Raw genomic sequence first — 25,112 nt, forward strand, 5'->3', positions numbered from 1 at the left:
ACAATTTAGCAGGTTATATTTATGGTTTATATGTTACAGAATATCAATTTGACAGGTTAGTTACAGAACAGATGCATAGTAAAGTCTCTGACTAAGAGTTCCATATATAAACAAAAGCATATTATTCCTTTTTAAAAAATTTTATTATTATTATAGTTTTTTATTTACAAGATATATGCATGGGTAATTTTTCAGTACTGACCCTTGCAAAACCTTCTGTTCCAACTTTTCCCCTACTCCCCACCCCCTCCCTCAGATGACAGGTAGACCAATACATGTTAAATATGTTAAAATACATGTTAAATACAATATATGTATACATATCCAGATAGTTATTTTGCTGCACAAGAAAAATCAGACTTAGAAATAGGCCTTGGAATTAGGAAGACATGAATTCAAATCATGCCTCATATATTTTAGTAGGGACTATTTAACTAGAGTCACTTAATTTCTTTCACTCTTCATTTCTTCATCTATATAATGTAGATAACAGTACCTCCCTCCATCACAAGATTGTTGTAAGGATCAAATAAGATAAAACTTAAGAGAAACATTTTGCATACTATAAATCATTATGTAAAATCTAACCAGTAGGTTAAAGTGGTGGCAGTAATAATAATAATGGAAATTGTACCACAGTGAATAGATCTGACTTGTTCCATAAAAGCTGTTTGACCCTGGCCAATTCACTTAACTTTAATGCCCTATGCAACTGAATTAAAGATATAAGTTGCAAAGCAAGCATTAATATACATTGGTAAGGAAAATCCTCTCATGGAGAGAAACTAGATTTTAGTCCTTTAAATAAAGATATGGTATTGTCAATTGTTTATATCAATACATAATATGCCCAAAAATATATGATGACCAGGAGTTTTTTCCTTTTTTTTAAATTATAACTTTTTATTGACAGAACATACGCCTGGACAATTTTTTACAACATTATTGCTTACACTCACTTCTGTTCCAACTTTTCCCTTCCCTTCCTCCACCCCTTCCCCTAGATGGCAAGTAGTCTTATACATGTTAATTATGTTATAGTATATCCTAGATACAATATATGTGTGCATAACTGAACAATTCTCTTGTTGCACAGGGGGAATTGGATTTAGAAGGTAAAAATCACCTGGGAAGAAAAACCAAAGTGCAAACAATTTACACTCATTCTGGAGGGTTTTTTTTCAATACTAAATTGTTTTCAATTTCCATTTTTTCCCCAGAAGGAATCCAAATGTAGCAAAATCCTGTATTCCCTCCCTAAAAATGAATTTGGCACTTTTGAAAGAGAAAGGATGTGGGAAGTTAAGGTTCTCTGATGTCACAAAAATTTTTTTCTCAAACAAGTTACTAGCCAAAAGAATGAAAAATATCCTCTCTCTGCTTCGTCTTCACTCTTTATTTCCAGTCAGACTTTGGGTCAAGTAACCAAACTGTCGCAAGTAACAAGGGACCATATTGTAAGATTTGGACACTACAATGAGCCTAGCCCTAAGACTGATGAGAATTCTGAATTACTCTGAATCCTGCTCATCTGATAGTGAGCCTGAAGTAATTCTCATTACATCCAGATTTCTTTATTCATGAGTCCAGAACAGATAAAATGGTTGCCCTTTCCTTTTAACTAGTTTTGAGTGTGAAGTCTTGGAGTTTGGGGTTCCTTATCTATCTACACAGAATATCTAGGGAAAAAAAAACAATAAAAAAACTAGAGCAAGATTAGTCTCTTTATCTATTTTCTTTTTAATTTTATATTTTATCAAATAAATTGTATGATCATTATCTAAATCTATAGACGCTATAGCTTATAGCCTGAGAAAGGAAATGCTGCTAAGGGATGGAGGCAACAAGTCTTCTATAATAAATTTAATATTTCAATATTTGATTAATATAGCATTTTAACTCTTAAAATAAACTGGAATTTGGTCAGCAGGGGTTTTTTTGGTTGTTTTTTGGGTTGTTTTTTTTTTAAGCTCCTGCTGGGATAACACATAAAGGCTAAGCTGGGGAAAAGGCAAGGCTTCTGCTATCACTCCATACAAAGGGATACTTCATTCTGTTTAAAAAGGGGTGGGGGGCATATAGGTTGTGCAGTGGATAGAGCACCAGCCCTGAAGTCAAATTTGACCTTAGACGCTATACGCTTCCTAGCTATGTGACCCTGGGCAAGTCACTTAACCCCAAAGCCTCAGCCCAAAAAAAAAAAAAAAAAAGTAGCACCACGAGACAGTAGAAAGCCACCTGGTGGCTACCTGAGATATTGCATGCAGAATTAATTCAAACTTCTTGGCTGGAAAATTAATTCAAGAATGGCTATCTATATGGAAACTAATGGCAATATAAAGTCAATATCATGTAAATTTGTGCTTCATATAAATACTTAATAATTAGACCATAGGAAACAGAGGGAACAAAAGGAGAAGTATATTGTATTAGTACAGAAATCAATATTGGAAATTGCTTAATATTGTATGCCATAACTTGCTATGTTATATTTAGGAACACTTATCAACAAACATATTCAGAAAAAACATCCCAAGTTACATCATCACATAAATCTGTAATGTATTTTTTTTTGTCAAAGCAAGTGGAATTAAATAACTTGTTCAGAGTCACACTGAATTTAAATTTAAGTATTTGAGGCTGGATTTGAACCTGGTTGTTTAATTTTAGGGCCAGTGCTCTATCCACTGCACAATGCATCTTCATTCAAAAATATATTCATTATTCATAAAAAGAAGTATATTATTTTCTCTTAAAATTTTTCATCTCTGGGGCAGTTAGGTGATACAGTAGATAGAGCACCAGCCTTGAAGTCAGGAGGAACTGAATTCATATCTGCCCTCAAACACTCAACACTTTTCTGACTGTGTGGCCCTGGGCAAGTCACTTAACCCCAATTGCCTAAGGAAAAAAATTATTCATCTCTATATATAAGGAAATGTGTTTTTCATAACTGCATATGTATAACTCGTCAAATTGTTTAACTTTTCAATGGAGGGGGGAAGGAAAGAATTTGGAACTCAAAATCTGAAAAATAAGAATGTTAAAATTGTTGTTCCATGTAATTGTGAAAAAATAAAATAGTAAACAAGTTTTTTAATTGTTTATTCTAATAATATAACTATATAGTAAGAAAAAATTATGACTTTCCCCTCCCCAACTACACTCATAAGATATGCTAAATATGAAAATCAGTAATTTGGCTTGTTGGCATCAATCAATGTCTCTGACTTTTTAAATAACAGTCGACAAACTAAATATATTTTATAAATTGCAAAGTAAGATAACTACCATCTTATTATGACATATAGATTATCATTCATGTTTGCTTCTGACAAAAAAAAATCAACCCTGATGAGTCAAAAATTAAATGCAAGATAAACCACTAAAAGAACTACTTAATTCAATGACCCAGAAGAGACCCTGTGCCTTTAATATGGATTACAATATTAAATCCTTTTCTCTAGTTTTCTCTTTCATTGTCTCAGACTGGACTGATCACATGGTAAGAACAAAGGATAATCCAATGGAGAAAGGAAAAAATAAGGGAGATATAGAAAAAGGTAGGAAGGAAGGGAAGGGGGAAAGAAGAGAGAAGAGAAAGGAAAGGAGGAAAGGATAGGAGGAAGGGGAACAAGGAAAGAAGGGAGGAAGGGAATAAAGGAAGGTATAATGAAGGAAAGACAAAAAAGAGGGCAGGAGGGAAGAAGGACAGGATGAAGGAAGGAAAAAAAAGGAAGGGCTCCAAACTGGACATTAACACCTGAGACAAATATATGAGAGGCCTTAGACAAGTCAGATTGCAACAAAATTATCCAGCATAAACAGATTGTAATCTGTATTGAGGTATGTAATGGTCACCTTGATGTGGTCATCATAAAATCATCTGAGAAGCTGAATAAAAGTGCATTTTATATTACCTTTACAAAAATGGATTTTCAATAATACATGTGCTATTCAAAGGAAGTTTTCAAGTTGTCCATTTAAAACACATCATATTACAAGAAATTCCACCAGTTTTTCCTCTTAACTGTGTAAAAGATCAACAATAAACTACTTTTTTCTTAAAGTTACAAAGAAAAAGTGGTACAACCAATTTTCTATGGCCACTCTCACTCTTCTTGAAGAAATGCCTGTCATAGGAGGTCTGAAAAAATGCTTCAAGGCTTTCTAAGGCTCTCTAATATTTTTGGCCTGTCAATAATATGGTTACAAGAAAGCAAGCCTGTCTCTGGCTCCCTAAATGATTTGTGACTCTTTCAAACACTATTCCTTGTTCATTGCAGAATGTATATGATGATGAAGTATGAGAGAAAAGAAGCCCTGCTACACCTCAAATTACACATTTGTCATAAGGTAATATCTACAAGTTCCCAAGCAATCTCACATGACCTGTACTCTCATTAACAAATTAAATATCTAGAACATTTCAGGAAAAGATGCAGCAATACTTCACAACACTCATGGATGAATTCACTCTCCAGACTTCCCCTTGTCTTCACCTTTTCATGCTAGAGAAGCATTCATCTTGAGACCCTACTCCCCAGACCACCAATTCATAAGTCCCCTTCTCCATGCTTTACTTCACTCATAGCTCAGCTTACTCTGCCAATTTTTTTTCTTTCTCCTAGAAAAGTGCTCTTTCTCTGTAGCTTGGATACCTCCCCCACTCCTTTCAATTTCATGTATTGCTTCCCCTTATTAGAATAAGCTCCTTGAGGGCTTGCTTGCTTGTAGTTATATCCCTAGCTCTTACCACAGTTTTTAACACAGTAAACCCTTAATAAATATCTGTCCTTCCTTTCTTTTTTAACCATCCATCTACTTGTGTCTAAGAAAATTAACTTCCATTTTTATTCCAAACTCTTTGCCTAAATTTAATAGGTATTACACTGTCATGTCTCATATCATTGAGTTTTCTGTTTTGTTTAGTGGTCAAGGAAGGGTTCCAAACATGGACTCCCTAGACAGTGTTTCCAAAGACATAATCTTCAACAAAGTTTTTAAGACAGTTGTCTCCAAACATTTTTATCATGTCCCCCCCAAATGTATATGTATTAATAACTTGATACATGACTACTGTATATCATATACATAACTTATAACAAATGCATATGCAATGTCTAGACATCTTAAAAGGATGAGATAAACATGAAATAAACAATTTTAAATAATTTTTACTTTTTTATTGGTTAAAATATTATGTCTGAATATACATCACTATTTTTAAAGTCTATTTTTAAAGTCTTAGTTTAACATACCTTTGTTGAAATTCAGCTAGCAAATTTTGATCTTTCCTAATATTGTTTCTTACAAATTTATCAAACAATATTATATTTATAAGTATATATGTAGGTACGTATGTGTACTCATCTAATTGGGCATATAATATATATGAAGAGAAAAGAAGAGACAGGCAGACAAGGAGAGGATAGATGAGTGGAAATGGGCTTAACCCTGACAGATACTCTTCATTTGGAAGCTTTTAAAATATTTTTCATAATTCTGCTTCCAAGAGTATTTTTAAGAATAAGAGTTTTTTTTATAGATGACATATAATTTTTGGTGCCAAAAATTTAGCTTTTAAACATTTTGCTAACCATGATGACTTCATACTATCAATAGCTAATATCTAAAGACAAAACACTCTTGAGGAGTTCATGGCTGATGATAGTGGACATAAATCCCTATTTCAAGTAATCTTGATAATTTCTAATTTGCCAATTGATTTAAAGTCTTATGTATTGTCACCAATCTTCTTATAATATAGTTTATGAAAAGATGGAAGATTGTTTAAATTCTCTTAACTTGCAGAACCCTACAAAAATGACTCAGACGTTGTGATCAGAACTATCTCCAAATCAGACCCCATAAAATTATGTTTATTTTTACTGTCTGATCAAAGGAAACAGTTCAGATAAGGAATTTCTAGATGTACCTGGTATTAGACAGAGGTACCCCTAAAAATTTTTAACAATTAGTTCTTCCCTACAAAAAAAAATACCAAATATACTTTTACATTTCTTCTGCATTGTTAACATTTTCTCCATTGCTTTCTTAAGTATAGAGAATCTACAAAAGAGTAAATGAAGTCCTGATTTGTCCCATTTGCCAATTTCTTAAGTGTAAATGCTCATACTGAAATTTTAACAATCAAATTTCCAGTTGAGCCAAGCAGGGTCTGGTATTAGCACTCTAGTCTCTGACTGAAGGTTATACAAGTCATCCATCTTTCTTTCATTTTACAGATGATATACACACTTCCCTTCATACATTCTAGGGTCTAGATACTCTCCCTATTCCTCACAACCACTTCTATGCCATGGTGAAGGCTAGCCCTATTGTGCCTAAAATAGGAGAAAACATGAGCCGGTAGATGAGAAGTCATGGCGACTGTGAAGGAAAACAACCATGGAGAAGGCAAGGGGAAGGAAGAACTAGACTGAATGATTCAGAATTCAAAGTAATTTCCACATCTACTTCTGTGTCTTCCCTCACAAACTGAAAGGTGGTGCACAAACAAGAGAATAAAAAAGAAGAGATAATGGAGCAAAATCCAGAAGGGTAATTAAATAGAAACTAATTAAAATAGGAAGCTATAACCTATGACTCAGAAGCTTTAATCCTATAAAGAAAAAAAAAAGATTAAAAAACAGGAATAAATCCAAGAAATCAGAGAATAAACCTTTAGAATAGATAGAAATGAAAAGATGAAGAGAACAAATCAAAGACAATTCTAAAAGACTCATGATGGAAAATGCTATCCACATCTAGAGAAAGAGCTGATGGAGTCTAAATACAAATCAAACCATATTGTTTTTCACTTTATTTTGTGGGGGGAAAGAGGTTGGTCTGGGGCAGGTTTTTTCCATAACATTACCAATTTGGAAATGTTCTGCATCAATGCATATTTACACCCTGTATCAAATTCTTTGCTGCCTCAGGAAAGGGGGAGAGGAACAAGGAAAGGAACTAATTTGAAATTTATTTATATATATATATATATATATATATATATATATATATATATATATATATATATATATATATATATATATGTACACATAGATAGTAGATAGATAGATAGATAGATAGATAGATAGATAGATAGATAGAATAAGTCAAAGAAAATATTAACTTAATTCTTATACTTTTAAATGAGAATGTACTAAAGATTTTCAAGAAAATGAGAATGGTAAAATGGATATAAATAATAAATCTTTTACTAAGAAAATAAATCTATAATAAAGCACAATCACAAATAGAATGAAAATAAGAAGCTTAGACAAAACTTATATTTTCCTCAAATAAATCCTAAAGAACCAGAGGTTATAATATTAGCCAAAGCAAAATAAAATATCACAATGCTAAAAGATTATCAAGGAAATTATATCACATGTAAAGGAATCAACATCAGTGTTAAAACACTTTTATACTACTATATTCATAAAGAGTTAACCATCTGCAAAGACAGATGGTAATACAATATTAAACCATTATTTAATGTTCTTCTCTCAGAGCTATAGAAATCAAATAGTAAAATAAAAGATTATCAAAAATCTGAACTATACATCTGTATGTAGAATAAGATTTCTATATCTTTTGTATAGAACTATTAAGTAATATATATTATGTAGCCAAAGGATATGAACAATTATCAGATAGAAAAATTAAAGCCATTTATGTCATATGAAAAATGCTTTCAATGCATTATCGATTTAGAGAAATGCATTTTAAGACAATTCTGAGGTATCACTTCATATCTCTCAGATTGGTTAAAATGACAAGAAAAAATAATAAATGTTGGAGGGGATGTGGGAAAACTGGGATACTAATGCTTTGTTGGTGGAGTTGTGAAATGATGCAACCATTTTGAAGAATAATTTGGAACTATGCTCAAAGGGCTATAAAACTGTGCATACCTTTTGATCTAACAGCTTCACTACCGGGTTTTTGTATCCCCAAGGATACTTAAAATAAGATCATAAAATAAGAAAAATAGACTCACATTTGCATAAATGTTTGTAACAGCTCTTTTTGTAGTGGCAAAAAATTGGAAACCGAGTTGATGAATGAATAGAATGGCTAAATATGTTATGGTATATGAATGTCATGGTAAATTATTGTTCTATAAGGAATAATCAGCAGGCTGATTTCAGAAAAGCCTGGAAAGACCTACATGAACTGATGCTAAGGGAAGTGAGCAAAACGAGGAGAACATTAGTCACAAGAACAGCAAGATTATATGATTGATCAACTATGCCAGACTTGACTTCTCAGCAATACAGTGATCCAAGACAATTTCAATAGCCTTGGGATGGAAAATGCCATCCAGATCCAGAGAAAGAGCTATGGAGACTGAATGTGAAACAAAGTATAGTATTTTCATCTTTTGTGTTGTTTACTTGATTTTTTTTTCCTTTTTTGGTATGATTTTTCTTACACAATATAACAAATATCACAGTATGTTTTTAAAGGAATATGTATTATATATTAAAGATATTAAAGGATGAACCTAGGTGGAGTAATGGATAAAGCACTGAAACCTGAGTCAAAAAGACTTAACTTCAAACTCTTTCTCTGATACCAATTATGGCACAAGGCTGACAAATCACTTAATGCCTGTTTCCTCATCTGTAAAATGGGGATGATAATAATAGCACCTACCCTCACAAGCCTATATTAAGATTAAATGAGATAATATTTATAAAGCCCTTTACAAACTTTAAAGTGCTATATAAGCTAGCTATTGTTATTAGCAACATACATCTTTACCAGAATTATATGGTACCTTTACAAAAATAGATCATGTTTTATCAAAAGGAAATGACAAAGGTTTACAAAGAAGAAATACTAAATCCATTTTTTGCAGACAATAATGCAATAAAAATTGTAATCAATATAGAGATTGCAAGAAAATCCAAAAGACCTAAACATAAATGTAATAAATAATTCCTAAAGAGTAAATCAAAGAATGAATGACAAATAAATACATATGGGAAAGACAATGAAAATAATAAAACATACTAAAATTTCTGACATACAGCTCAAGCATTCCTCAAAGAAAAAAACTAACTCTAAAAAGTCACGCATTGATAGGAAAAGAGAGATTAACTGAGTATTATAAATTTTTAAATCAGAAAATGAACAAACTAATCCCCAAACTAAATACAAAAAAAAAATCTTGAAATAGGTAAACTGATAACCAAAAATACCATATAAATGAGAAACAAAAGTAAAATCTTGTTCTTTGAAAATACTAAAAAAAAAAAAAAAAAAAAAAGTGACTAAAGCAGCCAAAATGCTTTAAAAAAAAAAAAATCAGGAAAATCAAGTCAACAAAATAAAAAGTAAATCGGATAAAATGACAATGAAGTAGAAATAAAAAGAATTGTCAAAAGCTATTAAAATTATAATGCCAACAAAACTGAGAATTCAAAAGAATAATGTTCAAAAATCTAAAATATCTAATTTAACAAAAAAAATTCCCTTCAAAATCTTAACAAAGACAATCCCCCCCCAAAAAAAGATGAAATTGAAGTAGCTTTAAAGAAACTAATAAAGGACTGAGGGGAGACTAATTCATATGAATTTACAAAAAATTCTATGAAGCTTTTTTAAAATAAGTTTTTTATTTTAAAAAACATGCTTATTTTTAAAAAGACTAAATTAAAATATATTCAAATTATGCCAAAATCATCTTCTATGATCAAACTAAACTTAAATCAGAGATGTTCAGAAAATCTTAGGAGCCACCAAAGAAATCGGTAGCAATTAAAGGATTCAGTTCATTTGGATTATCAACTGGTATTTACAGAGTTTGACAAAAATAATAAAATTCAACTAGAGGAATAATGCATTTAGAATATCAAGAGGGATAATTTTTTAAAGTAGAAATTAAGGACAAATAGCATTTCTAGACCTTGAATTGTTATAAAAGCTGTAATCATTAAAATCAATGTTATGAAATTTAAATGGAAAAAGGAACCCCTAAATTGTACATAAGGATCCTGATCACCATATTTTGACTTAGAAAACCACATATTAACATCATCTATATTATACTGTATATTCATTTATTTTGTTCAATCTTTTCCAATACATTTTAATCTGATCCAAGCAGGACTCAGAGTAACATTCTCAGGTCAAGTGTTTGAAATACCTCTAATTAAAGCTATTTGGAATTGGTTAAAAAATAGAAAAATATTATTTTTATTTTTAAAAATTCCAATAGAACAAAATGGACAAGGTAGAATAAAAAATAACTGAATTCAATAGTCCAATATTTAATAAATTTGAACATATATATTACCTAAGAAAGTCTAGTTAATCTCTGAAAAATTAGGTCTATCTATACCAACACCTTATTTCATATACACAAAATACTGTCATACCATAAACTCAAAATAGAGTTTTGGTGGGAATATTCAAGATCTCCTAATAAAAAAAAAAAATTATAAGAGAACTAGATCGGCTACCTTTTATAGCTATAGCTAGACGATAAATTCTTAGCTAAAAAAGCTATTCATAAAGCTATTTCAATAAAAATTCTTCTTCACTAATTTATTGAAAGATTTGATGAAATAGCACAGTAATAGAAGAGAAAATCCCCCTCACAAATTTGGACCTCATACTCTCTGGACACCATACACCAACATAGGGAGTCCAGTGTGGCATGCACACAGGAAACCAAGAGGAAAAATACACAATTAGGAAAAGGTGGAAGGCAGTATCAATATCTCCTGCTGACAGAATTCCACAACTCTCTGACAGCTCTTGTTTATTGTTGTTCATTATATCCTTGCTCCAACAGGTCTTCAGTTTCCTATCTTTCTTTAAGACAATCTACCATCAGGGGAGGAGATTGGTGTTAACAAGTCTCTCCATAATAGGAAACTCAATTCTCAGTCCAATGATACTGTGATGACTAAATTTTTTGCTGACAAGAAAGTTACAGATCTTTTTAGTCAATGGTCTCTAAAGGATGCTGGCATCCTTCAAAAACTGTACCTTCATAGACCATGATCATTAGGAGATAAGCCATTCAAAACTCTAAATTTTCCAGAACTCTGAATTATCTTCTCCACCTGTATGTTTTCTGTCCTGCTACAAAATTCTTCCTGCGTTTCTGCCTTTTTTGCTCCTTAATTTAAGAAGCAGAAATCAAATATAAGCAACATTAATTATTTATGGGAAAATTGAAAGTCCTTATTCCACTTCACCGTCCCCCCTATGTCTCTTCCCAGACTAAAATTTTCTTATCTGACCACATGCCCCTAAATATGGTTTCCCCCATTAGAATTTAAGCTCCTTGAGAACAGGAACCACCATCTCACTTCTATAATATTTTGACAGTTTTGTTGAAAAACACTTATGTTAAAATATCAAAATATAGGTTGTATATATAACATGGAAAGAACTAATTATTCACAATGTGATAATTCATTTGAATGCATATAGAAATTATTTTTACCTACATGAAACTGAAATGGGTGTATTAACTTTGCATGTAAGCTTCATTCATTAATAGGACTTTAATTTCAGAGAAATCAAGCAAGCAAACCTTTATTAAGCACCTAAGTGTCAAAAACTGTTTCTCTCAAGCCCCAATTAGTTGGTCCAATACTAGGCACATTCTTCCCCCATCTTCATATTCCCACCCTAAATTGAAGGATATACTGAGGACAAATGGTAGCTGAAGAGAAGCCTCATCAAATGTTAGAGACCGAACTCATCTAGCCAAAGCAAAAAAGATGACCAGAAACGAGCAAGAGGCTCAGGCTGCCAATAGGGCAGGCCAGAATGAGTAGAGGTTGGTTTCATCAGGAAGAATAAAGGAATGGCAGTTCCAGAAACCCAAAATACTCCTGAAGGAAAGGCACAGAGATAACATTCAGGGCTTTACTTATAATGAACAGAAAGGGAGGAAAGTTTAAGGAGGCCAGAGAATATGGACCATTCCAAGCCCTGACAAACTATGATATATAACAACCATAAGTGCCAGAAATTAAGAGGACAGTTGTAACTAATCTGTTATTTCATCATAATTCCAGATTCATCCTATCTTCCCTTCTGAGTAACCATGGTTCAAAAGAAGAAATTTTGCTCATTTTCACTGCCATCAAGAAGCAGGAACACCCTGCAAAGTTTTTTCCACATCACATTTTCTAAGCCCTTTTCATAAACACCATCAAGTGTTTCCTCTTCCTTCTTTTTAAAAAGCGGTACATTACTATATAAGACAAAGTGCAAAACACAATCTGCAAGAAAAAGACAGCTCAAGAATTACATATGTATCTACTAATGAAAAGGCTCTTTCTTAATTTTTTTTTTATATCAGAGATCCCTTCCCTTCGGTAATCTGAGGAAACCTATGGAACCCTTCTCTGAATAGTGTTTTTAAATGCATAAAATAAAATACATAGGATTGCAAAGGGAAATTATTATATTAAAATTAAAATTATTTATTTAATTATTATAATTAAAATTATATTAAAATTTAAATTATTATCTATAAAGGTTGCTAAATTGATAGGAGTCGCTCACAGTAAATCACAGATTCTTCCCATACTTTGCCAATAATAATTTTTTTTGTATACTTGATTTTATGTGTTAAAAAGATTTCCTCTAGTCTTCTGAAACACTTAACCAGTATTTGAAAAAAGTAGGAAAGAAATCTATTCAAAAAATCAGGTCTATAAATGAGGGAAACAAAAAAAAAAATCTAATTTATCTTAGAACTTACAATATAGTATTAAAAAAAAAAAGCCCACAATTATTCAAATAGTTTTTACACTTGCAAAAAATGGTGGTTCTCTTACCAGCCAAAATTAAACTGGTCTCATAGAAAAAGTACTGGATTTGGAATTAGGGACCTACGTTCTAATCCCAATTCTACCATACTAGGGAAATCACAAATTCTTTGACCCTTAGTCTCATCATGTATACAATAGGAAGGTTAGATTAGAAAATCTTTAACATGTATTTTATTCCAAATAACTTCAAAAACTCAGAAGTCAGTTTCTCTCTCAGGGCAGCCCTAATCCAATCTGGAAAGAAGAATAAAATTGCTCTGAACATAGAAATCATTCTATTTTTGATTTTCAATCTAATGAAATTACCAAATAGCAATTAAAACCAAATATCAGATAACTGGATTTCACCACTCCCCCTCTAATAGTTTTTTTTAATTATTTCCCTATTTAGAAATGAGTATTTTAAAAAATCAATACCTTGGACACTTAGGAGATCCCTGACAATAAGCAAGTAGCCTCTGAAATTTTCCCACGTTAAAGAGGATACTGCATTAAAAACATCAATTCAATAAAAACATACTATTTTCACTTTAATTCTTTTCATGGTTTTTCCTTTTGTTCTTTTTTTTTCTTTCTCAACATGATTAATACAGATATATATTTTACATGATTGTGTAGTGTAACCTATATCAAACTGCTTATTATCTTAGAGAGGGAGGAAAGAAAAAAATTGAAACTTGAAATTTCACATTAAAAATGAATGTTGAAAATTGTCTTTTCATGTAATTGGAGGGGGAAAAAATTCTCTTAAGGCTTACATATCCAAATAAGCTCTTTACAAATCCAGTCTTGTTTTTTGACTCCCATTATGGAAATATTTGTGTCTGATTTAATATCAGACACGAATATTAAAAATTATTAATAGAAAAGCTCTCCTGCAATTAGCTAATGTAGCAAATGGTGCCAAATAGGAGCATCTGGGAGGCACAGTGAATAGAGTGCCCACCTAGACTCATGTTCAAACCCAGCCTCAGACACTTACTAGCGTGATCCTGTTATGACACTGGACAAGTCAGTGCAAACTTTGTTTGCCTCAAGTTTCCTCATCTGTAAATGATCTGGAGAAGGAAATGGCAAACCATTTTGATATCTTTGCTAAGAAAACCCCAAATGTGGTCATGATGAGTTAGACAAGACTGAAATGACTAAACATCAATAAAAAAAAAAAAAAGGTGGGGGGGGGGGCAACTGGATAATGCAGTGGATATAATGACAGATTGGGAGTTAAAACAAGACCTGAGCTCAAGTCTAGCCTTAGTGACCTACTAACTCTTGGAAAAATCACAACCTTCTGGAGTCTGTTTCACAGTTTTAAAATGAATAGGTTAGATTTAGTGAGGTCCCTTTCAGCCCTAAGATTCCCCTTTGGGGTCCTTCATATAAACAGTATTTTGGCTGGCAGATGAGAATGGACATCACTTTCCTATGGAGAGCCTTCTCTACATGAATTAGCTATTATAAAGCTCTTTCTGAAACTGAAGGATACAATTGCCCTAAAAACTCTCAAGGTCCTTTGGCTCCAGAAGGAAGAAGAGAATTTGGTCACCCTCCTTTGACCCTGAACTTCCTATCTTGCTCCCACACCTCCTGTTTGTAACTTTCCCTATCACTGCCTCTGAAATGCACTACCAGAATTTGTTTACTTTGAGAATTTCATCTCCTAAAAACTCCCTTCTAAAGGCTCTGGCAACTTTGAGGTCACCCACTCTTCACACTTTCTTCCGTTGTTACAGAGATCTAAAGTGTCTAAGTTGAACAACCCAACGATCACTGCAATCTTTTCTGATTCTCGGTCATTCCATTTAGGGTCGTCTTGGCAGATATATACTCTAGTGGTTTGCCATTTCCTTCTCCAACTCATTTATAGATGAAGAAACTGTAGTAAGTAGGGGAAGTGACTTGTTCAGGGTCACTCAGCTACTAAGTATCTGAACTCAAGAAAATGAGTCTTTCTGACTTAGGTTCAGCCTTTTATTCACTGCATCACAAGAACCATCCTAAAGTTTAATATACAGTCCCTAATTTTCTATTCCTGACCCAAGTGAATCAATCCTCACCTAAATATTTTGCAAAGATCCCATTTTATCTGTCATTGGTTTAATCCACAGAAATCTGGGCAGCTAGGTTGTACCATGGATTAAGAGTACTCGGTCAGGAGTCAAGAAAATCTTGAGTTCAAATTCAGCCTCAGATACTCATTAACTATATGATATTGGGCAAGTTGCTTAACTGATACTTGGTCTTGGTTTCCTCAACTAAAAAATGAAGATTATATTACCAATCTCCCAAATTTGTTAAGATCAAATGAGATATTTGTAAAGACCTTATATTATTATAATTGCTGTTATTGCAGACCAGTGCCAGACCCTCAGAATTACAGCATATATTGGAAAGTTTAGAGAATTATCTTTTCTAGTTCAAGATCCTCATTTTACAACTCATGATCTCTCTGATCAAGAGAAGGAAAAGGACTTTTCCAGGAGCACAGAGCTATGTAGGACACTCAGGACTAGCCCTCTGACTACAAATATAATGTTCTTTAAACCAGGCTTATCACTGCCTTCAACATTATGGTGCTGCAATGGGAAAAAATAATTCTATCCAACTCTTGGAATTTGTTCTTCCTCTTTATCCACATTTACCTCCTCCCTGATTCTTTTCATTTTTAAGACTAAACCCCCAAACTCATGACCCCATCAAGAACACCAAATATTGATTAAATATAGCAAACTGGTTAACTCTTAATAATCAAGAGGGAACCACTAAGAATGACTGAGTACAAAGAAATAACATGCTCAAATCTGTGATTTTAAAAAAAAAACACTGGAAAATGTATAGAAGGTAGATTGTGAAGAAAAGCTTAAGGCAAAGAGACATTTGGAAGACCAATACAAATTTTGTGAGGGAAGTTGATGAGGCCCTAAATTAAGACGGACAGCTAAGTAGTGTAGAAGTGCCAGGCCTGAAATCAAGAAGAATCCTCTTCCCGAGTTCAGCTCTGGCTTCAGACACTTACTAATTATGTGAGCCTAAGCAAGTCACTTAGCATTTGCCTCAGTTTATTCATATGAGAGTAGGGATTGTTTCAGGTTTTTTAGCCCATTTTCAGAACCTATTATTATGTCTTTTAAAAGGGGTTACCGAAGACAAATCTAGGAAAACCCTTTCAAAAGAAAAATGGCCAATTGGAGAGAGAAGGAAAAAAAATGAATTCTTTTGATTTAATGTTGCATGTAAAATTTCAGTAATTCAATTTTAGCATTTCCTTTACATCTTAAAAAATAAAAAGGTCCAAACTTGGCTCCCCTTTTCTAAGCACCAATTAATGTTTGAAAGAATGAGACTTAAACAAAGAGATTACCTGAAGATGTGGTTGGAGTACTTGGGGCCTGGGTCGGGCTGCTGCTCTCAGACATCAGGCAGGAGCTGCTCCCATTATTTTCTCTCTTAACAAGCAGTTCTGCAGCACTGGGCAAGGGAATAGGATGGCTGATCCCGAGCTCCTCCTCCTGTGCTTGTTGCCTTCTCAATGCCACCTGAAAATTTTTTGGGGGGAAAACAACTTAAATACAAACTAAATAATGTGGGGGGTGAATTAAATTTACAAACATTTCCCCTAGTATTTATTTATAAAAGATTAATCTACAAACTACTTAGTACCTACTGTCCTGGATGATTCAGACATAGTCTAGGTTCTGCAAACAGTGAAGGAAAACAATCCCTGTTTTCATGGAGCTTAGCTTCAAAAGGGCAAGACAACAAATATGTAACTATATTCAGAATAAATCAAGGTAGTTTAGGGCTTAAGACCAGTAATAGCTGAGATAATAAGGAAAAGATTAACCAAGAAGTTTTCTTGAAGTATTGAAGGAAAGCAAAGTGTTCTCTCAGGTGAAGTTGCAAGGAGATGGCATTCTACATGTGTGGCATAGTATGGAGAAGGGTAGAAAATAAAATGCCAGTTTGGCTAGATGGTAAAATGAGGGAAGGGGATAACTGTTACTTATTATGTGCCAGGCACTGTTCTAAGCACTTTTGGTTCTTACAATGATCCTGGGAGAAAGGTGCTATTGTTATCCATTTTACAGATAAAAAACTGAGGAAAATTTCACAATTTCATTTTACAAATGAATAACTAAAAAAAATTCCATGATTTTGTGTACTATTTTGTGTAACTGTGCCTTTAGTAAAGCATTTTCACAGCAGGGACTTTTATCCCTAGCACCCAGCATAGTGCCTGGCAATCAATAGGAGCTTATTAATAAAGTCCTCTGCCCTCCAGAAATTAATTAAGATAATAATAGGGAACCCAAGTCTTACTATAACTAAATAAGGAAGCCTGTGATAAATGTCATAAAAATAAGGGCAGTGTCATTACTGCAGAGAAATCAAAAAGAATGAAGACTTGGAAAAGTGTAATTTTGACATTGATTCTTGATGACCTATCTCTAAAAGTGAATTTCCATAGACTGATATGGATGGTAATAGGTGCAAAAGATTAAGAGAAGTAGTTAATAGAAGTAACCAACCTTCAAATATGGAACAAAAAAGAATCAAAGAAATTGGGTTATAGCTAAAGGGAAAGTCAGGATCAAGCTAAGAATTTTTCAGATTTTGAGTCAAAGAAGAAACAAGTGTGTGACTGGGATAATCTACTAGAGTAGGAAAGAATAAATATGGAAGCAAAGAAAAGATGGAAAGACATAGATAAAAGAAAAATTATCACTTACATAAAACACTTAAAAGTTTGCAAAGCCCTTTAAATGTCTCACCTTGTAGGACAGTGACAAACTCCCTGGGAGAAAAGTGATTATTATCCCCATTTTACAGATGAGGAAACTGATTGGTCTTGAGTCATACTGCTAAGGCTGGATTCAAGCTGATGTCTCTCCAAATCAACATTCTATCCTCTATGCCACCTAGATGTTAATAATAAAGTAAAATAATGAAGGTTTTTATACTGCATTATTTTACCTTATTATTACTATTATTAAAGTAAAATAAAAGTGGGATATGTCTATATATATGCATCGACACATATAGACAAGGTCTGCTATTTAAAATAATTTGGGGGCAGCTTGGGAACTGACTCAAAATATCTGGCTATAGAAGATAAAGATAAAAGTGAAAGTGCAAGTACACTGGGAGAATAATAGGCACTAATCCTAATTCATACTTTGATATAAATAATTGCTATTAGTTTTTCTCCAGTGTCAATTTTTATAAATTACAGCATGAAGAAAAAAAGAGGAAAGAAGGATAAAATGAGAAGTAAAGATGTTTACTTCAATTTTATTTTTGTCTAGGGAGAAAGAAATCGATCACTAAAATGCAAAATCACCTAATGAAAGAATGGGATTAGGGATTAAAGGAAGGCTTTAAATGGCCACTCTACTATCTTTGTTGAGAAAATCCCAAATGGAGTCACAAAGAAGAGGAACACAACTGAAAAATGAATAAACCACAAACTACCTAAGGAATGAGCTATAAAAAATATTTTTCTCATTTCTAGAAAATAACTTTGCTCTGTGGTCAGCTAAGTGGCACAGTAGATAAAGTGCCAGCCGCCCTAGAGTCAGGAGGACCTGAGTTCAAATTTGGCTTCAAACACTGGCTGAGTGACCCTGGTCAAGTCACACTGCCTCCAAAAAGAAAGAAAATAACTTTGATCTGGAATCTTATCTCCTGGGTTATTAATAACAATATTTTCCCCCTGTGCTCTTAAAGCTAGGAAAGGCAGAGAGGGTATAGGGATTTATAATCAGAGGTCCTAGGTTTGATTTCCAGCTCTGCTTACTTAGCACCTGTGAGAGTTTAGTCAAGTCTTCACCACTCTATTCCTCAATTTCCCTATCAGTAAAATTAAGGGAGTGAATCAAATGGTCTACAAAGATTAATTGTATAAACCAAAACAGATCAATGAACAAAAAGGACAGTATCATGAAATTTGATCACCACTAAATGATTCCTTGGGGTCCATTCCAATTTTTGGACTGAAGCTTCAAGAATTAATTCTTTAGGCAGCCACAATACTAGTTACCCTTAAACTAAAACAGAAAACATAAAAAGTACAAAAGATCCTTGACTGAAAAATATTTTCTATAATACATGCATCAAAATGTTAGTCATCAACCAAGGTAGGAGAAAGGGCATTGATTTTTGGAGATCCCGAAAGTTAATCAGTGCAAGACTTGACAAAAACACTACCTGTCATAGCTACTCCAACAACAGAGCTAGCTATATTTCTATTAATAGCCCTAGAAGGGAGAAAATACTTTTCTAGAAATCATCAAAAATGGGCTCCAACACTTCCAATAGACTAGTGATAGAAAGTGCTTTCTGCATTTAGAGAGAACTATGGAACCTGAAAATGGCTCAAAGGATAGTATTTTCACTTTTTTGTTGTTGTTGTTACTGTTTGCTTTTTTCCCCCCCTCTTGTTATTTTTTTTTTTTTTTTTTTTGGCCTTTTGATCAGATTTTTTTTTTTTTTTGTGCAGTATGACAAATATGGAAATATGTTTAGAAGAATTGCACATGTTAACCTATATCAGATTGCTTGCTGTCTTGGGGAGCAGGGAGGAAGGGAGAGAGGGAGAAAAAATTTGAACACGAGGTTTTTTAAAGGTGAATATTGAAAACTATCTTTGCATGTAGTTGGAAAAAACACTCTTTCAAAAAAAAATTTTAATGGGATTCAAAAGCTTATCAGTATTAGATCAAGTCCTAAATCCCAAATGCTACAAAGAAGACACTAGGACAATATCATCAGGAGGAAAAAATTTTATAGAGATATAGATATACATGTATATGTACACAATATATACATGTATATGTATACAATATATACATTTAAGCATATGTGTACATATAAGCAATATACATGTATGCATGTATGTTACATAATTTTAGTATCCCTGCTTTTGAAAATAGAAAATATAAATTTTAAATTAATGTCAAATCATTCCAAATTTAAAATTATGATATACTTTACCAGCAGTAGAAATCCAGAAATGTGAGTGGTCATGTAAGTCTCATTGCAAAGAAATATTTTAATAGTATCCTACCTTTGAATAAATGCTTCAACTTATTCCCACAACAACCTTTTGGCAATGTATCTAAGTAAAAAGACTGACTTTTAAAATCATGATAAGAGGACTGGTTTTCTTAATAAAAATTTTAGAAGGTTCAGAAATTAAGTTTTAATTGCTTTGTCTAGATTTATACCTATAACTTAAACAGAAATTTCCAGGTTAAAGTGAAAAAATACATATCCCATATAGTTATTCTAAACTTTTAAGAATGTGTTCACTTTTTAAGTTCACAAAGCACTTTTATCCAAAAATAAATAGCAAGTATATTGTCCTCATTTTACCAAAAATGGAAACTGACTTTCCTAAGACCACACCAGTTAAGTATGGAGCACACCTAGGACTAGTCTTCTGACTCCAAATTACACTGTCATCTGAGATACAGGCACAAGGGAGAAAAAAGGAGAAATCAAATGATCAATAAATCACTAAAAAAAAAAAAAACAATTTGGAAGCCAGCTTTCAAGTCTGATAAATTAGCACTAATTAGGTACTATTTAATTGAAAAAATGGTTCACTTTAAAATTACTTAAATATACAGCTAGGGTACAGATGTTAAGCTTTGGCTTACAAAGTGACCACTTAAAGAATAAGGCAAAGATTTTAAATGTTTCTATTAAAAAAAAAAAAAGGAAGAAGGAAGGAGAAGGAGGAGAAGAAGAGAAGGAGGAGGAGAGAAGAAGAGGAGGAGGAGGAGGAGGAGGAGGAGGAGGAGGAGGAGGAGGAGGAGGAGGAGGAGGAGGAGGAGGAGGAGGAGGAGGAGGAGGAGGAGGAGGAGGAGGAGGTGGATCTAGGAGATTTGGTTTATGAAAAAAGAAACAAGCAAAAAGTCCATTTAGCAGCTAACTTTTCTGAAGCAAATATAATGCTTAACAAGGAAATGTACTTTTATTAGAGTTTTTAATGGAATTTTTAATAATTCTCATCAACAAAAATTGCTTGACAGAGAAGGAAAAGTTTATTAAGAATGTAATAATTAGAGACAGTCCAAACTGTGTTCAAATGTAATCTAGTTAATGTGACTATGAGTCTCATTATGCTCATCTGGGGAAATGATAAAATGTTATTTAGCCAATATCACAGAAGTATTGTGCAGAAAACACCTTATTAAATCTTAACATACACAGAAGTAGGAGCTATGAAGTTAACAGTAGTAGTATATTCTTAAATCAATTTTTAAGGATTAACATTAACTTGGGGGGGGGGAAGTAGTGTATTATTCTGGAAATCCTGATATATAAACCTTACCTGAATAATAAGTTATCTTTTATTTTGGAGAGGGGTTTGTATCTAGGAAATAAACTTTAAAAAATAAAAACAACTAATAGCCAATATTTATATAAAACTTTAAGATTTAAACTTTAAGTTTGGCAAAGCACCTATATACATGAATACATTACATACATTATCCACAATATTTTGTAATATGCTTATTATATTTACACACTGTTCTATTAACTACACTGTAAATACTGTATTATTGTATATATGTAAGTTTATTATATACATTATGTATAATACATTCATATATTGCATGTATGGTGTACAATATTTATATTGTATTGAATCATTTCTAATATATAACACATGTAATTTCATCATATCTTATGTTATCTCCAATATTTATGTATACTTTTATTTCATTTGATGTTCAATCGTCTACTAACATCTTATATTCAATTTTACTAATTTTATTTTAAAATAAGCAATTTTTTTGAAATGTTAAATCTTCATAAATAATAGTGAAGGGAACTATTTTGAGAAACTATGAACAGATTAAATGCTATTTTCCCCACTATATATTTTAACACATATAGAGATCTATAAAACTTTCTACCTACAAAAAACATTTTAAACCTTCAAAAATGCTTCAAATGAACCATTTTTATGTTGTTATAGCTAATTCTTTTCAATTAATTGAGATTAAGTAAAAAATGAGGGGAAAAAACAAATCAATTTATTTTCATCATTTGAGTAGCATCCTGATATCTTGAAAAAATACTTTGAAATGAACCAAAAAAACTGTAAAAAACAAACAAACAAAAACCTTTTGAATTAAATAAAAATACAAAGATCAAAGGCATAAGATTTATTTTATCACTATCAATCGATAAATTTCAAAAATTGACATCTAAACCAATTCCAATGAAGGATATTTACAAGTTTGTAATCAAAAGTAGCAATGCTTAGTAAATACTTCTTTTCAATCTTTACAATAAAAAATATTCTTTAAAAAAGAAACAAACTAGGTAGAAATAATGTAATTTTCTTTAGTAAATAAAAATAAAGGCTCTTTTCCTGTTGACATGGTAGACTAGTCTTTCAAAAGACTTTAAATTTCTAAGATTTTAACTTTCCCCCCCCCCTTAAGATACCTAAAAATGCTTAAGATAAATACTTTAAAATAAATCATGTTTTGTTTGACTGTATTTAAGTTAACAAAGGGTTCTCCCTTCCCTGCCTTCCCTCTCCCTCCCCCCACTGCCGTCGAGGGTGAAAGAGGGGAAAAATGAAAACTGGATAAAAATAAAATATCAAAATTTTACAAATCCATATAAAACCTTTGGGGTGGCATATTAAAGAAAGCTTAATAAAACACTTGATTCCCCTTGAATCAAAATGGCTAAACTATTCCTATTGCATCATGGGGGAGGGGGGGAGACATTGCATTCATTCCAAGACCAAAAAAAAAAAAAAAAAAAAAAAAAAAGCAAAACCCACAATTTTCCTTTATTTGACTACTGCAGGAAACTAATGCACTACAAACTTTAGCTTTTAATATGCATTATTCAGATCATCCCCATCCCACACCACCTCGCCTAATTCTCCACTTCCCGTAGCAAAAGCTAGACGCCAAGGTCTCTCCTTTAACGGTTTTTGGCGTTTCTTAGCCTCTCAGGGGATCCACCTTTCTTTCCGAATAACGAGCTGAAGGGGTCCGCTAAGGCCCACTACCCTCCCCCCCTCCCCGATAGCGCGGTTGCCCGGCGGCCGACTGGACCGATGCTGGGAAGGAGGTAAGTAAGCGTTTTATTTAAAATCCAATTTCGTCTCCCAAATAGACACCCCACATACACAGGCTTTCTCCACAAACCTATGAAATCGGAGCAGCAAAAGGTGGCTCTAAAGTTTAACGCCCTCTCCCAAAGAAAATAAAAATTGAAATAGAGAATAGAATAGAATAAAATAGACGGAAAAGGAACAAAGGGGAGGAGGAAGGGAAAAAGGGAAAAAAGAGTAGAGGAAAGAAATGGAAGAGAAAAAGGAGGAAAGGGAAGAGGAAGGAGAATGGAAAAGAAAAATGAGAAGAGAAAGGATAAAGAGGAAAAATAAGATAAGAAAAAGATGGTGGAGGGAAGGGGAAAAGAGGAAGAAAAGGAGACAGGAAGAAAAGGAAAATGGAAGAGGAAAAGGAAAAGGAGAAATGAAAAAGAAAAGAGAAGAGGAGGCGTCGGGGAGGCGAAATCATCTAGCCACGCGTTTGAAGCGCCCCAGGCCCTGCGCCTCCCCTCCCCCTGCGGGGCTCACCTGTGCGGCCATGACCCGCTGTCTCTCGGCGATCAGGTTGCACTTCTTGCACTGGCAGTCCCGCCACATGCAGAAGCGTTTGTGTCCCTTCAGGGGGGACGCGTAGCCGTGGTTCCTGCAGCGCGCGCACTTGGGCAGACGCGGAGACTTCTTCCCCGCTGCCCCCGACGGCCCCAAGCCGCTGGAGCCCGAGCCCGAGCCTCCTCCGCTGCCCCCGGCCCCACCGCTGCCGCCACTGCCTCCTGCCACTCCTAGCATGGAACCTGTGCCCTTTCCGAAACCCCCGGCCTTGCCCCCGGGCCCAGGGTGCCCGTCGGACGACGTCGAGGGCTTGCTGTAAGAATCCTCGTTGGGCATATCTCCACTATTGGGTGATCTCTCCCCTGAATCAGAAGGAGGTTCAAAAGTCACCTCAAGATCTCCTTTACGCTCCACCAATGTAGGAGAGCTGTGGCCCCGTATAGAGCCCCGAGGCGATGGCTAGGCGCGGGAGTAGCAGAACAGCGGCCCGAGCGCCGAGCTCAGTCGCTGCAGATGCGACCCCGAGCTGTAGCACGGAGCGTGTGAGGGCGTGTGTGCCTTCCTGCGCTTTTCTACCCTTCTCTCTCCCCACCCCCCACCTTCCTCTCCCCCACCACTTCCCCCCCACCCCCCACGCCTTTGGCGCGCTTGGCGGGGAACTTTTGGATACTTTTTCAGAACGTTCCCGGGACAACTAGAGGGGAGAGGGCGCGAGGGAGCCCCGCCCCGCCAACTCTCAGCCCACGCTGCAGCTTGGGCAGCTCAGAGTTGAAAAGCTACTGAATTTGCAACCTCGTCTCTTCCCTCCCTAGCCCAGGACTACGGATGCCACCTTACCCCTTCCCTTCCCCCTTAGGAGCACAGATATGCAAGGCTCTCCTTTCTCGTTTCCAATGCAAAGATAAGAAAAAGTGGTGTAGGGAGAGCAGGCAGTGTAGGACCATTTCTGGAACCACGGCAGTTGGAGGGACGAGACCGAAGGTGGAGAATGAGAAGGACTGGAGCCGCTGATGAACTACTGTTAAGTAGTCTTCCAAAGTTACCGTCATTCCGTCACACACAAGCCCTAGCCTTTTTGAAAAATTGATTTTCTTGGAAAATCCAAATTCCCATAGCCTGACCTTCAAAGTGCTCTATCATATCGATTCCTTCTTGTATTATTATCAATGCCATTTGCTGTTTATTTCTCTGCTTGGAACACCTGCTATTTCTCCTGTGTTCCTTAAACATTCCGATTTTGAGATCTTTGCATATATCAATTGGGAATGCACTTTCCCTTCATTTTCCCAAAACCCTACCTCATTAACTGCACACAACTTTTAACACTTGCCCCTTAACATTTAGGAGTTGACATATAAAGTGTTACTTTATGAGAATTTCTTATTGTTTGATGTTTTGCCTAGTTAAAGGTATTTCTGAAGTTAGGTATTATGTGTTCTATTTCTTTTCTGTCCCACCAGAGTTGACCTATCGATTCACTGTCTCTTCAATAAGGAAAAAAAATTTAACAGCCATTGACTTAAGTCAAAGCAATGTTACCTGCTGTTTCATGTAAAAGGAAATTTCCATTCATCTTCTGTAACCCTAACCCTTTACCAATGATAATAATAACACCACATATTCACACACCACTTCGAATTTTGTCAGTTTATCACACA

General features: G+C 34.1%; 1 protein-coding gene across 1 annotated transcript in view; it reads right to left on the bottom strand.

Annotated features, from left to right (window-relative positions):
• The window catches only part of DMRT1 (doublesex and mab-3 related transcription factor 1), a 144,411-nt gene extending 120,377 nt beyond the window's left edge, over positions 1-24,034 (bottom strand). The window contains exons 1-2 of the mRNA XM_074280653.1: positions 23,434-24,034; positions 16,177-16,351 (exon numbers count right to left, since the gene is read on the bottom strand). Coding sequence (XP_074136754.1) covers positions 16,177-16,351; positions 23,434-23,790 — 532 coding nt within the window. The 5' untranslated portion in view covers positions 23,791-24,034. The remainder of the gene's footprint in view (positions 1-16,176; positions 16,352-23,433) is intronic.
• Between the last annotated feature and the right edge of the window lie 1,078 nt (positions 24,035-25,112).

This window comes from Sminthopsis crassicaudata, chromosome 1, assembly GCF_048593235.1.
Source record: "Sminthopsis crassicaudata isolate SCR6 chromosome 1, ASM4859323v1, whole genome shotgun sequence".
NCBI lineage: Eukaryota > Metazoa > Chordata > Mammalia > Dasyuromorphia > Dasyuridae > Sminthopsis > Sminthopsis crassicaudata.